Raw genomic sequence first — 13143 nt, forward strand, 5'->3', positions numbered from 1 at the left:
CTATAATGTCGCATGCCAACCTGTTCAAAGCCGCCCGCCCAGTATGGCGAGCTTCAACTGCAATCCCCAAGGCCGCTATCAGGCCCTTCTCAGTGTCTCCTCGACTTGAGACTCCTCCGATTCTATTGGAAGATAAAGACAAAGGCTTTGGATTTATTCGTCACAACAGCCGTCCACCAAAGCCGAGGTCTGTTGGAGTTACTGAGATTCGGGGACCATATTATTCGGTGATGGGGAAGCGGTATCTGCAGGATGTCCTTGAGACGTGAGTTCGCCCAGACCATGGCCACAATGCTTATGTACTGACAGACTTAGGATGGGTCATCATGTCGATGGTCTCAAGTTTGCGGGTGGTTCGTTCTCCCTGTTCCCAGAGGACAAGCTTAAAGAGCTCATCAATCTTGCCCATGAGTACAATGTCTACGTCTCTACTGTACGTCTCATTGCAATCCTCAGGTCTCAGGCCTTACTGACCATAAAATCAGGGCGGATGGATGGAACACGTCCTTCTCCAATCTGACACTGTCTGGGCCGTAGACCAATATCTCAAAAAGTGCAAACAACTCGGCTTCGACGTGATCGAAATCTCATCAGGCTTCCTCTCCATCCCCCAAGACGACTGGCTCCGCATCGTCGACAAAGTCCACTCCGCCGGTCTGATCGCCAAACCCGAATGCGGCATTCAATTCGGCGCTGGCGGCGACACAGAAGCTTCTGAGCTCTCATCACTCGGAACATCTGATCCCTCCAAGCTAATCCACATGGGGAAGCGATTCATCGACGCTGGTGTAGAGCGTATCATGATTGAGAGCGAGGGCATCACAGAGAATGTCAAGAGTTGGAGGACGGATGTTATTCAGCAGATTTTGAGGGAGCTGCCGCAGGAGAAAGTCATGTTTGAGGCGGCGGATCCAAAGGTGTTCAATTGGTATGTCAGAGAGTTTGGGACTGATGTTAATTTGTTTGTGGACCATTCGCAGATTGTGCAGCTGTCGTGTTTGAGGGAGGGAATTTGGGGACAATCCGATACGTTTGGATCAGTGGTTAATTACAGGCCGTAAGATTATTTGGCTTGAGGATTTGTTGAGGTTGGACAAGCAATTGGCCCGTCTAAATCGTGATGCCATCATGATGCACTGAGTGACCCCGCGATGGGGCTGGACAATCTCGATGGATGCACTGCATACTGACATCATTGCTCAGGGACATAAATAACAGGCCATGATCGTTCCAATTTCTTCATTCATCCATAATCTCAGAATTCCATACAGAATAGTTGCTTCAATTGACTGAATACTCTTACACAATGTCTCAAGCTGGAAAAGATGGTTCGTTCGACCCTGTTCCTGAGGCTCAGGCACAGAAGCTCCCAGGGTACGCACGCGATCAATTGACTTGTCTCGGATACAACCCTAACATCGGTCACAGAACTGAAAAGGCCATGAACCCTACAAGCGAGTCCACCAAACTCGAAGGCAAGAATGAGTTCCACGAGTATAGAGCTGCCAACAAGCTCGAGGGTGCCAAAGCTCTCATTACCGGCGGAGAGTAAGCAGACATGCCGCCCCTTACATGAAGTCCTATCACTGATCCCTATAGCTCCGGCATTGGCCGCTCAGTAGCAGTCCTCTTCGCCCGCGAAGGCGCAGACGTAACAATCGTCTACCTCCCAGAAGAACAAGAAGACGCCGAGGAGACCAAGCGCATGGTCGAGAAAGAAGGCCACAAGTGTCTTCTATTCCCCGGAAACCTCATGGAAAATGATACCTGCAAGAAAGCAGTCCAGAAACATGTTGATGAATATGGCAAGATCGATGTCCTGGTGAACAATGCTGGGAAGCAGTTCATGTGTGAGGACTTTAAGGATATTGATCTGGATGATGTAGAGAGTACTTTCCGAAGCAATATCCTTCAGATCTTTGCTATGACGAAGTATGCGCTTCATCACATGGAAAAGGGTGGCTCGTAAGTCTACACTTCATTGTGCGAACCTGGCTAACAGAGTAGCATCATCAACTCGACTTCCACCGTTGCCTTCAGAGGAACAGCGCACATGGTAGACTACGCATCTACAAAAGGCGCCATCACGTCTTTCACTCAATCGCTGTCCAAGCAACTCGTCAAAAAGGGCATCAGAGTGAATGCTGTGGCCCCAGGACCTGTGCATACTCCTCTCCAGCCTGCGTCTCGACCGGCAGAGCAGATGGAAGGGTTTGGCAAGAATTCTCAGCTGGGAAGAGTTGGACAGCCGAGTGAGATTGCGCCGAGTTATGTATTCTTGGCTTCGAAGGATGCGACCTTGTTCCACGGGCAGGTCCTTCATGCTTACCCACTTGGCGACTAGAGGTTGTAGGGTATATAGCTGAATAGTTGAACTAATTCATATGTATATTTCGGAATGTGATTGAGACAGTTGGCGCATGGTAGAGTAAAAAGGTCGTGGTGCTGTGTGCCATCTTCCACGAAGCTTCAGCCGCAACGAATATAAACGCCTCTATCATCATCGATCTGCTGAGCTGAAAATACGGTGAACTGAACACCATTCCAACATGCAGGTGTGTTATTGCTGACCATACTCCAAATTCGCAACAATCACAGAATCTCATAAAAGCCCCAGACCTACAGTATCTGCATGTTAACAGGATAGGCATTCCCCTCAATTCTCAGCCTCAGCAGTCTAATGCACCTCAGACGAAGCATCGTCATCACTAACCCCAGCATAAGACACAATAACCGTATTAGTCGTTAGTCGCCAATAGTCTCAATCCAGCCAGCCACATTTGGACAGCATCCAGTTATTCCGGGAGCTGGAGGGCCTTTGGTTCGTATTGATGCCGCTAGGAACGGCTACGGCCCGTGAGATCTGGTGTTCTAGGCTTGAATCGAACGCATCGATAGTTTCGTCGGTAAGAAAACGCAGTCATCTGCGGGGAAGTTCACCGGTATGTGATGAAAGTCTTAGATGAAGCGGGGTTCACTACAAGAGTCGGTTTATCGTTTGTTATCACATTGCTTGTCTCAGCTAGCCACTGTGTTGGTGTTGTGATGGAGCTTTCCGGATGGGAACCTCCATGGCCAGACTAGCTAGCAATAGGTTGCGCATAAATAGAACGCAAGTCCCCGGCAAACAGGTCTGTCTTTGTCAAAGGAAACAGCCCATTATCTATGACTGCTAGTTTGTCTTCATCATGTCTCTCCCAGCTGAAGAACACCACCTCCATACCCGTGCCTTTAAGCACATGTGGGCACGACACGTCGCCCAGAAAGGCTTCGAAGACGATGTCCAAGCCGCCGCCAAGCGTGTGATCCAAGCTCAACAAGAGCATCCCGAGCTTTTCCCAAAGAAAGTTCATGAAGACGAAGGTGTCAGTAAGATTCTTGACAAGACCCAAAAGCTCACTGGTGTTGGCTTCGTCCCCAGAAAGTCCAACCATCTTGAGATTGGTATCATCGGCGCTGGTGTCGCTGGACTTTTCACTGCCATGGTATTTGACTGGCTGAATGACCAGTGCGAAAAGGAGGGATTGAAGATTGAGTACGACATTATAGAGGCTGCGAAGATGAACAGGCTGGGAGGAAGGTTGTATACGCATCGATTTTCGCATGGTGAGCATGATTACTATGATGTTGGAGCTATGCGATTCCCGAACAACACCATCATGAAGAGGTACGTCTCCCAAGGATCGTTGTCGTTGCGATCGCTCACATGCTGCAGAACCTTCCAGCTGTTCAATTACATCGGCCTCAAGCCCGGAAAAGGTGGTTTGATCCCATACTACATCGGAGATGAGGACAATGTCTGCCCAACATACTTCAATGACGTTTCCGGCGTCGGAAACGTCTGGACGGCTGAAGCGAATGACCCATTCAAGATCAACGAGGGTCTTCCTGATAAAGCCAAGATTCCCGTTCAGTGCGTGTACTTCCTCCATTCCTGGCAGATCACTAACAATAACATAGCCTACTCCAAGTGAACCCTTCAGACCTAGTCAGTGAGGCTTTGGAAGACTTCATCAAGGTGGCCGCAGAGAAGTTCAAGAAAGCCGTTGAAGAGAATGATGAAAAGGGACCGGAGACAACCAAGCTTTGGGCACTTCTGATGGAGGCTGATAAGCTCAGCACTCGCCAGTTCCTTTCTTCGTGAGTACCCAGTGCACCAGTGGACATTTGTAGTAGATTGACGTCGTGGTAGGGGAGATGGCGATAGAAAGAAGAGGGAGGGCAAACCCAAAGACAATTCTGGCCCCATTCCCGAGGGGCCGGGATACAACTACAACACCATTGAGTGGCTTGAGTCTGCCACGTAGTGAGTAGCCCGCTAGGTTCCCTGGCAACTGTACTGACACTTCCCAGTGGTACTGGCTGGTACGACCAATCTCTCACAGAATGCGTCCTCGAAGAACTCGACTTCGCAACCCCCAAATCAATCGACGGCCAGCCTACCAACTACTGGTGGTGTATCGATGGAGGCGCCCAGACCATCGCGCATCGTATGGCGAAAATGATCAAGCAGCCCGTCCAATACAACAGCCAAGTTGTCGCCATAGATGCGCAAGTCGAAGAGCGCAAGAAACGCAAGCCCAAGGACTTCACGTCGATGAAACTCCGCATCAACAAGAACCAGTTTGTCAAGGAAAAGGAGTACTTTGCTGTGTTCAATAGTACGACGCTCGGTGCTCTTCAGAGAATGGATCTCAAGGACGCGGGTCTTCTCTGGGGCACCAAGCAGGCCATTCGGGCTTTGGGATATGGTGCTTCGTGCAAGGTTGGTATCAAGTTTGAGACTGCGTGGTGGCAGAAGCCTCCATTCAACATCAAGAAAGGTGGCATTGCGCATACTGATCTTCCTCTTCGGGTTTGCGTGTATCCGTCTTACAACATTGAGTCCAACGAAGGCCAGGATTGGGATCCCAACAAGCCTGCTGTGCTTCTGTGCTCGTACACCTGGGGCCAGGATGCGCAGCGCATTGGATCTCTGATCTCACCCCAGACGCCCAAGAATGAAGAGCAACTCCTCTCTGTGCTTCTTCATGATCTTGCGCTGTTGCACTCAAAGCAGAGCGACTACACGTACGATCAGCTTCTCGCTCTTCTCAAGGATCAGTACCAGGACCATCATGCGTACGACTGGTACAGAGACGAGAACATGTCTGGTGCATTCGCATACTTTGGGCCAAGTCAATTCTCCAACATGTGGTCAGAGATCATCAAGCCCAACGCCTACGGTCAATTGTATCTCATCGGCGAAGCATCCTCTTCCCACCACGCGTGGATCGTCGGCGCCCTCGAGAGTGTCATTCGCGCAGTATATCTCATGTTCGAAGGCCTTCAAAAGCAAGAACCTGACAACGCAGCTTACAAGAAAGCCATTGAGCTCTTGAGTAAGGAACCAGACACTCCCAAAGAAGGCGGCGATGTCTTTGGAGGATTCCCAGGCGATAAGCCCCAAGAGCCGCAGAAGCTACCATCTGGCCTTCCGTTCCACCCGTTGCCGGAGGAGATGCCTAAGAGACAGCTGGATGCTGATCGGGATGCGAAGTTGGTGAGGGATCCGTTGGAGGATGTCAAGTTTGGTGATGAGGTTTCACTTCTTTTCTCGAGTGCTATGATCACGTTGAGTTTGATTGAGAGTTTCTTTGAGTTGCAGGTTGATGAGGCCAAGGACAAGCCCCAGTGAGCACGTAGCATTGAGAGATACCGAGAAATTGACAGGTTTTTGCTTGTCACTTTGACAAGCAGAATGAGCTTGAAGCAGTTAAAGTCTGCCGAATTTCTTCAAGTCAGTCGTGGATTTATCACCATAAATCGGAATTATCGTCACTCCAGTCCTCGCCATCGTCGTCATCAACCCATTCATCGTCGTCGTCCTCAACCTGACCCTCAAACATTATTGGCGGAGTTACAGGCTGGCACTTGGTCTCAACTTCACTCCAAATCGTACCACGTAAAGCGTGATCCCTGATCCAATCCTGGCATGAGGCAATCGGACCCCTTCTCCTTGATCTTCTATCATATCTTTGATGCGTAGCCAGAGTCGAAACAGTGATTTTGTTGTCGGGGTCTACTTCTTGCCAGTGAGGTATCTTGCTACTGAAGTCGTAAAGGTAGGGTGGCCAGTCGCAGAAAGCCATTGAGATTTTCGGCCCTTGATACACCGGACCGTCATCCCTCGTGTTCGGGCGGTTGATTTTGGCCCATGCCGCCGCCCATTCTCCTTTGACATCATCCGCGAGGTCAGGCCGTACGAAAACAGCCGTATCTAATTGTGGACACGACGCCATATCCTCGAAGAATGTATCCGCAGCCATGACGTTGTACAGACATAAACGTCGCAGTTTCGGCCATTTGATAAAGATATGAGGCTGTATAACTTCAGTATCCGTATCCACGTATAATTCGTCCTTAACGCTGATAAGTTCTTCGATATTGACCAGAGCCTCGAATCCCTGTCTGAGTGGCTCCAAGATGTCTCCATTTTGTGTAGGACTTAAATCTCTCAAGGGCATATCCACGATGATGGTCTTGAGGACTGGTGCAAGAGTGATGAGAACGTCTTTGAGAATGTGGATCGTTCGAAGGTCCTGCATTGGCGCGTCTCTCCAATTGTGAGTTGAGTATTCCGAATATCCATCATCCACGGGGGATCTTGAGCGAGGTGCGCGATGACTCCCAGTTTGTGACCCATCAGCCCATTCATCGCTCTCATCAGTTTCCATGTCACTGTCCGAGCCGTCGCTCATACGACCAGGCTTCTCCTTACCACGACGAACAGACGGAGCGATGGCCTCATAAGTAGAGGCGGTGTCAAACTTGTAATGTAAGGGGCTGAGATATAGTTTGGCTGAGCCATAAGCTTCACATGGTGAGCGCCCGGTGATTGGGCTCTTTTGCGAGATGTATCGTCTGAACCTGCGAAGTTTTGATTTTCTATCGATGTAGAGACAGTTTTGCCAAATGAGTTTGCTAGCAGTGGGATGTATTGCTTTGCACACTCTTGTCAAAGCCACGAGTGTTTTCGTGATAGGATGTGATGCGGGGAGGATTGGTCGCGACCCATCATACTGAGGGATCAGGTTCTCAACTATCAACAAAATGACCTCGATTGGGAGTCTGGTACTACCATCAGCAATTGTATGTTCGGCTTCCATGTTGGATATTGGTGAATGTGACAAAATTGGATTGTTATCGGTTGCTACGGTTTGCTGTTGCCTTACGCGTTGATGTTATTCTACTAACCGGCAAGCGGCTCGCTTAAAGTACCCCGATACGTAAATGTGCTTCAACAAACCGATTGTAGCTGGTGTCAATCATAAAACTTTGGAATTAGAGCATATAGTCGGTTTATAAGCTCGATAAGCCTGCTTCATTTGAGTAGAAATTTGCTTCTCATGTGACCAGTGACTGAAGGTTGAACGGTGTAACCGTCACTTATCGTTTCAAGTGTTTAAATTGACGATATATCGTTGACATTATAAGATAGCTTAAAAACTGTCGGGGTATCCTGCCTTTTCATCATGTAGAGATGACCGTTATCTTCTTAGTAGGAAAACCAACTTTCTTTATTGCTTCGCTTGCAAAAAACTTCAAACACAGCCATCTCTTGTCCCATGTTTGTATGCTGCCTTGTATGCTGGCGCTGTTTGAATAAGCAGAGAACCTTCCAGAGCTCAAAATGGGCTATATAAGCCCCATCCCTGTCATCATCTAGAAGAACTCAAATCATTTCTTAAATCTCATAGTCAAGACTAAACAGAGTGAACCCTCTGAGAAGAGACAACCAAATGGCGGACCCTTCAACCTACACTGTTGGGTGGATCTGCGCCTTGACAACAGAGTTAGTTGCGGCAAAAAGCTTTTTTGATGAAGAATACGAAGTAAATCTAGACGTGCAAGCTCCTGGAGACAATAACAGCTATTCCTTCGGGAGAATGGGGAAGCATGACGTTGTCGTGGCATCCTTACCCAGAGCCGAATACGGCATAGCCCCAGCTGCATCTGTAGCCAGAGACATGTTACGAACCTTTCCCAATATTCGTGTTGGACTTATGGTCGGTATTGGTGGTGGTGCTCCGCGCCCTGAGCATGATATTCGTCTTGGAGATGTCGTAGTTAGCGTCCCTTCGGGAGCGAAAGGGGGAGTCCTTCATCATAACCGGGGCAAGACAATACAGCAACAAGAGTTCCAGTTGACTGGGTCATTGAATCAACCACCCCAATTTGTGTTGACTGCTGTGGGGGCACTAGAAGTGGATTATGAAGGTCAAGGCCATGAACTGAACGAAAGAATCGAAGAAGCACTCAGTAAACGACCTCGCCTCAAAAAGCGGTATGCTCGTCCAACAACAGAGACAGACAGGCTCTATGAATCCAGCCACATTCATAGCGAATCTCCAAAGTCTACAGCATGTAAAGACAACTGTGGCGAAGAGAACCTCATTATCCGAGAGGTTCGAGGCGATGATGACGATGACCCAATGATCCATTATGGTCTCATTGCCAGCTCTGATATGCTCATGAAGGACGCAACTATCCGGGATAAGTTAGCCAGTGATGAGGGAGTATTATGCTTTGAGATGGAAGCAGCCGGCTTGATGAACCACTTCCCCTGTCTGATTATCTGTGGGATCTGCGACTATGCCGACTCTCACAAGAACAAGGAATGGCAAGGTTTTGCAGCGGTGACTGCTGCAGCATACGCGAAGGAGTTGCTTCAGAAGATTGCGCCGACAAAGATACAGACGGAGAAGCCTCTTGCGAAAGTCATCAGTGAACGTGGGTAAGCATTCGAGATTGGAGGATATGAATTTACTAATTATTTTCGTAGTAGGAATTAAATTGGAAAATATTACTACGCACGTGGAAGACATAAATGATACTGTGAACACCTTGCATGCAGATAATAGACGCGCGGAGATCGAGCGCTGGCTCAAGCCACCTAGAGTCTCTACAAATGTAGAAAAGGCCAAGATGCGCCGCCACGATGGTTCTGGTCAGTGGTTTATTGATAGCTCGGCCTTCCAGGAGTTCAAGGCTGGTTCGCGCCAGCATTTGTGGCTCCATGGATTGGCTGGTTGCGGGAAGACAGTGCTAAGCTCACGAATCCTCGATGACCTCAGGGATACCAGCGACACTATTACATTAGCACACTACTTCGACTTCAATGATGTCAAGAAACAGTCTCTTGATGGCCTTCTCCGGTCCTTGGCATTCCAACTTTATCGACAGGGCAGCAGCGCTACTTCTTCGCCTCTGGATCAGCTATTTACCTCATATGAAGGCGGCTCAACGGAACCAGACATTCTGGACCTGGAATCCTGTGTTTCAGCCATGTTCAAGGCCGTGGGACAGGCGCTCATCTTGATCGACGCTTTGGACGAGTGTACATGCAGAAAATTCCTTCTCCCTTGGATCGGCCGGACTGGATCAGAGAGCATCAGATTTATTCTGACTGCTCGGCCAGAAAATGACATTAGGACCCACCTTTATCACTTCTTTGGTGTTGAGAACTGTGTAGATCTTGATAAGGCTTCCATTGATCGTGACATAAAGTCTTATGTTCTTGCAATACTCGAAACCGACCCCCGTTTCACAGAGAAAGGGCTAAGTAGAGAGTTACGCACAGAAATAAGCAATAAGATCGGCTGTGGTGCAGACGGGATGTATGTTCTCTAAGATAAGTGACCGATGACTATGGGACAGGAATGCTAACGCTTTGTTCAGGTTTCGATGGGCCGCTTGTCAAATGGATGATATAGCAGAATGTCTGAGTCCAAATGACGTCCAGAAATGTCTAAAAACGCTACCTAGAGATCTTAAAGAGACTTATAACCGCATGCTAGAAAGAATACACCCTGGTTATAGAAGTGACTCCATCCGTTTGTTGCAGTTTCTTATTCATCATAGCGGACCCTTGCCCATAGATCTAGGAGTAGAGATTGTTGCGACACGGATGGACCATGTTCAGAAACGACCCCGATTTGACATCGGAAATAGACCCTTTAACTCATTGAGCATTGAGCGATACTGCCCTGGCTTCATATCTGTGATCGAAGTCAAGGACAGCGGACAGAAAGAGATCCACATCTCGCACTTCTCAGTTCAAGAACTCCTTCTAGAGTACGAGGAGTTCAGCAAAGAGAAGTCTGCAGTTGCCATCACTCAAACCTTTCTCGCCTATTTAGCCGGTATCGAAGGACCGTTATATCGGATGCCCTTTGATTTTCCCCTCGCAATGGAAGCTGCCTGGAATTGGCCCGTCTCTGCTCTTGTTGCAGGACTTGAAGAAGACACCGTAGAAATGGCAGCTGAGTTCTTATCGAATGACAAGATGGTCACGCGGTGGTACCGAATCTGTATCCCGAACCCTGAGTTACCGTTGGAAGTCCCTAGGACCATCCTTGGAATAACAGTAACTAAATATTTCGAGCCACCATCACCCACAACATCTGGTTTAGAGCATGCGTGCAAAACTGGACACCTAGGAATTATCAGACGTCTGATACAAATCTCGGAAACAAGAGTTGATAAACGGGAGATTGAAACTTCATTGCGTGTTGCTGCTGTAGAACATATGGAACTCCATTGGCGGGACTGGGGGATTCCACAGAGAACTCCAAATCGATTCTTCAATCTACTGTTCTCAGATGGGATCGAAAGTTTAGATCCACAGCTGTGGAGAAGCATGCTGCAAAGCTTTCTCAGCATTGGATTTTATTATGGGCATCTGGATATGGTAAAGCAGTCGATAGAAGCTGGTGCCGATATTGAGACATTTGTGAAAAGATTCGGGTGCAGATTTGTCAATCACGGGGGACTTCACCATTTAGAAGTTTCCAAGTTTCTTAGGAAATGGGCATCCGATCCAGAATACTGGGAAAGTCTTCTGCGGATTTCTATCGAATTTGATGACTCTGAAACTGTCGAGGCACTACTGGACGAAATGCCAGATGGTTGCTCAGCATACAAAGTTTTGGAAGCCGCCTCGTTTCGCAAACGCGAAGACCTTGTTCGGCTGCTTTTGCAAAAAGGGACCGTTTTCGACAACAACTTCATCAACTTGGCACCTGGAAGGGAAAATATTATGCAAGCGCTACTAGATCATGGGTATGACGTTAGCAGGGAACTGCAATTAGGGGGTCCCTTGGCTACTGTGTTGCACCCTAAAAATCAAAGACTAAGAGAAATCATCTGCAACGCCGCTATAGCGAATCCCAAAGTTAGTGAGCGAGCAAAGGATGTTCTCAAGGCTGCCCTCGACAGTAAAAATAACGAATTTGTTGAGTATTTGTGTGACCAGAACCCGCTGGTCATCTGTCAGGCGAGGTATTCTGACCTACAATGCATTGATACTTTCTTTGAGGTTCTTTTAGGTGAGCATAGGCATTTTTTCCAGCTTCTCATAAAGAGAGGCACCAAGGACTTCGTAAAAGTTCTTGGTGCGCCGTTGTCGCCTCTGATTATTGCTGCATTCAACGGTCATGCTGACATAGTTGAGGAACTCATCGAAAGTGGAATAGGCATGGTTTCTGAGCAACTCATGTTATACTGCGCAATTACAGAGGGGCACGAGCAAGTGTTGCAAGTTCTTCTTGACCACGATTTTAACCTCAATGCGAGGTTTGACTCCCCGTGGCTTGAAAATCGCGTACGCTTTTCTAGGCGCAATAGAGGAATTTTAGACCGCGCAGAGCTTTCGAGGATCGCTGCAGACCTTCCACCTCGATTTAAACCAGCGCAGGATACTGGCCAAGACGGTGTTAACATGGCATTGTGGTGGGCTCTTCTGGGAGAGAAAGACGTTATCGTTCAAATGCTTCTAGATCATGGCGCAGAGTTTCACGGTATCGATCTTAAATGCAACACTGCTTTACACCTAGCCTCTCTTGCGGGCTTTCAGCAAACAGTCAGAGCGCTCCTTAAAAAGGGAGCCGACATTCATGCAGTGAACAAAGCTGGGAGGACTCCTCTTCATGTCGCATCCGTTCATGTTGCTCAGATGTTGGTGGATGCTGGCGCCGACATCGAAGCAAAAGATAACAGGGGCTGGACGGTAATGCATCATGCCTCTAAGCTCGGCGATGTCAGCATGCTGAGATTCTTGGCCTCTCACGGAGCTGATTTCTCTGCGCGGACTGCTGACAGTTTAAATGCTTTACACGTGGCCCGCAGCCCCATCGGGATTGGGGAGACTTTCGGGTGCCTGATTGAAAATGGGGTCGATGTCATGGATGTTGATGAAGAGGGATCGACACTTCTGCACAAAGCATGCCTAGCTTCCTATGTTGCCAGCGTGCGGCTGCTGATCAAAGCTGGATTGAGCATTCATGCACGCGATAACAAAGGAAGAACACCCCTTCATAGAGCACTCGAACTTATGAGTGTCACATCTCTCGCCCTTGTCTCATATCTGCTGGACCGTGGAGCTTGCGTCAACGCTCGAGACAACCAAGGCTGCACGGCCCTCCACCATACCATTGATCTCCGTCAAGATATATCTAATATATGTGCATGGATTACAGAGCTTATCCTAGACCATGGTGCTGACATCAACGCCCGGGACATTAATGGCGAAACTGCAGTGTTTCGGGCCTTTTCTAACCGTGATGATTTTGATCCAGCCAAACTTTTGCTGGAAAGGGGGGCTGATGTGAACATTCCGAATAATAAAGGGGATACGATTTTGCACCAAGGGAGTGATGGAAATCTGGGCTTACTGAAAATGCTACTAGGTCATGGAGGTGATGTCAATGCTCTGAACAACAAAGGCGAGTCCCCTCTAGCATCAGCATTGATGAGAGGGAAGAGGGCAGAGCAAGTGGCAGATATGCTGGTTTCATGGGGAGCGAAAGACATCAGAAATGGGCAGGAACAGAACAAATATGAGCTATAGTTCTTGAGTAGAGAACGGACCAAGCTTGCTTAGCAAATTCAAACTGAATCTCAAGGCTTTACATATTGGTTGACCTGCAGAACCGCTCATCTTGTCTTTGACAGGTAGATCTACCATTCCACTCCAGCAATGTAATGAAACGATACTACGGGTATTGATCCGCTTTGCCGGTAAATGTCAATACCCTCGAACGCTCTGATATGCGCTGAACTACAGGGTACAGCCAGATCTTCTCCCATCTAGTACACATTCCC

At 48.3% G+C, this 13143-nt stretch overlaps 5 protein-coding genes across 5 annotated transcripts; 4 read left to right on the forward strand and 1 right to left on the reverse strand.

The window, feature by feature from the left end:
- Positions 1-5: 5 nt before the first annotated feature.
- FMAN_10033 (putative sulfonate biosynthesis enzyme) lies at positions 6-1061 on the forward strand (the record flags this gene model as incomplete). The annotated part of the gene is made up of 3 exons (XM_041820662.1): positions 6-265; positions 316-433; positions 486-1061. 3 exons carry the CDS (start codon positions 6-8, stop codon positions 1059-1061), a joined length of 954 nt encoding a protein of 317 aa, XP_041686520.1.
- Positions 1062-1306: 245 nt separating this feature from the next.
- Positions 1307-2344, forward strand: FMAN_10034 (uncharacterized protein; the record flags this gene model as incomplete). Its single annotated transcript, XM_041820663.1, has 4 exons — positions 1307-1374; positions 1429-1548; positions 1600-1965; positions 2008-2344. The coding sequence occupies 4 exons, from the start codon at positions 1307-1309 to the stop codon at positions 2342-2344; spliced, it is 891 nt and encodes a 296-aa protein (XP_041686521.1).
- Positions 2345-3188: 844 nt separating this feature from the next.
- On the forward strand, positions 3189-5677 carry FMAN_10035 (uncharacterized protein; the record flags this gene model as incomplete). Its single annotated transcript, XM_041820664.1, has 4 exons — positions 3189-3913; positions 3961-4140; positions 4193-4306; positions 4354-5677. The coding sequence occupies 4 exons, from the start codon at positions 3189-3191 to the stop codon at positions 5675-5677; spliced, it is 2343 nt and encodes a 780-aa protein (XP_041686522.1).
- A 118-nt stretch (positions 5678-5795) lies between these two features.
- FMAN_10036 (uncharacterized protein) lies at positions 5796-7148 on the reverse strand (the record flags this gene model as incomplete). The annotated part of the gene is made up of 1 exon (XM_041820665.1): positions 5796-7148. The coding sequence occupies one exon, from the start codon at positions 7146-7148 to the stop codon at positions 5796-5798; it is 1353 nt and encodes a 450-aa protein (XP_041686523.1).
- Positions 7149-7781: 633 nt separating this feature from the next.
- FMAN_10037 (uncharacterized protein) lies at positions 7782-12889 on the forward strand (the record flags this gene model as incomplete). Its single annotated transcript, XM_041820666.1, has 3 exons — positions 7782-8772; positions 8825-9659; positions 9721-12889. 3 exons carry the CDS (start codon positions 7782-7784, stop codon positions 12887-12889), a joined length of 4995 nt encoding a protein of 1664 aa, XP_041686524.1.
- Positions 12890-13143: the final 254 nt, after the last annotated feature.

Source organism: Fusarium mangiferae, assembly GCF_900044065.1.
Source record: "Fusarium mangiferae strain MRC7560 genome assembly, contig: FMAN_scaffold011, whole genome shotgun sequence".
Classification (NCBI taxonomy): Eukaryota; Fungi; Ascomycota; class Sordariomycetes; order Hypocreales; family Nectriaceae; genus Fusarium; species Fusarium mangiferae.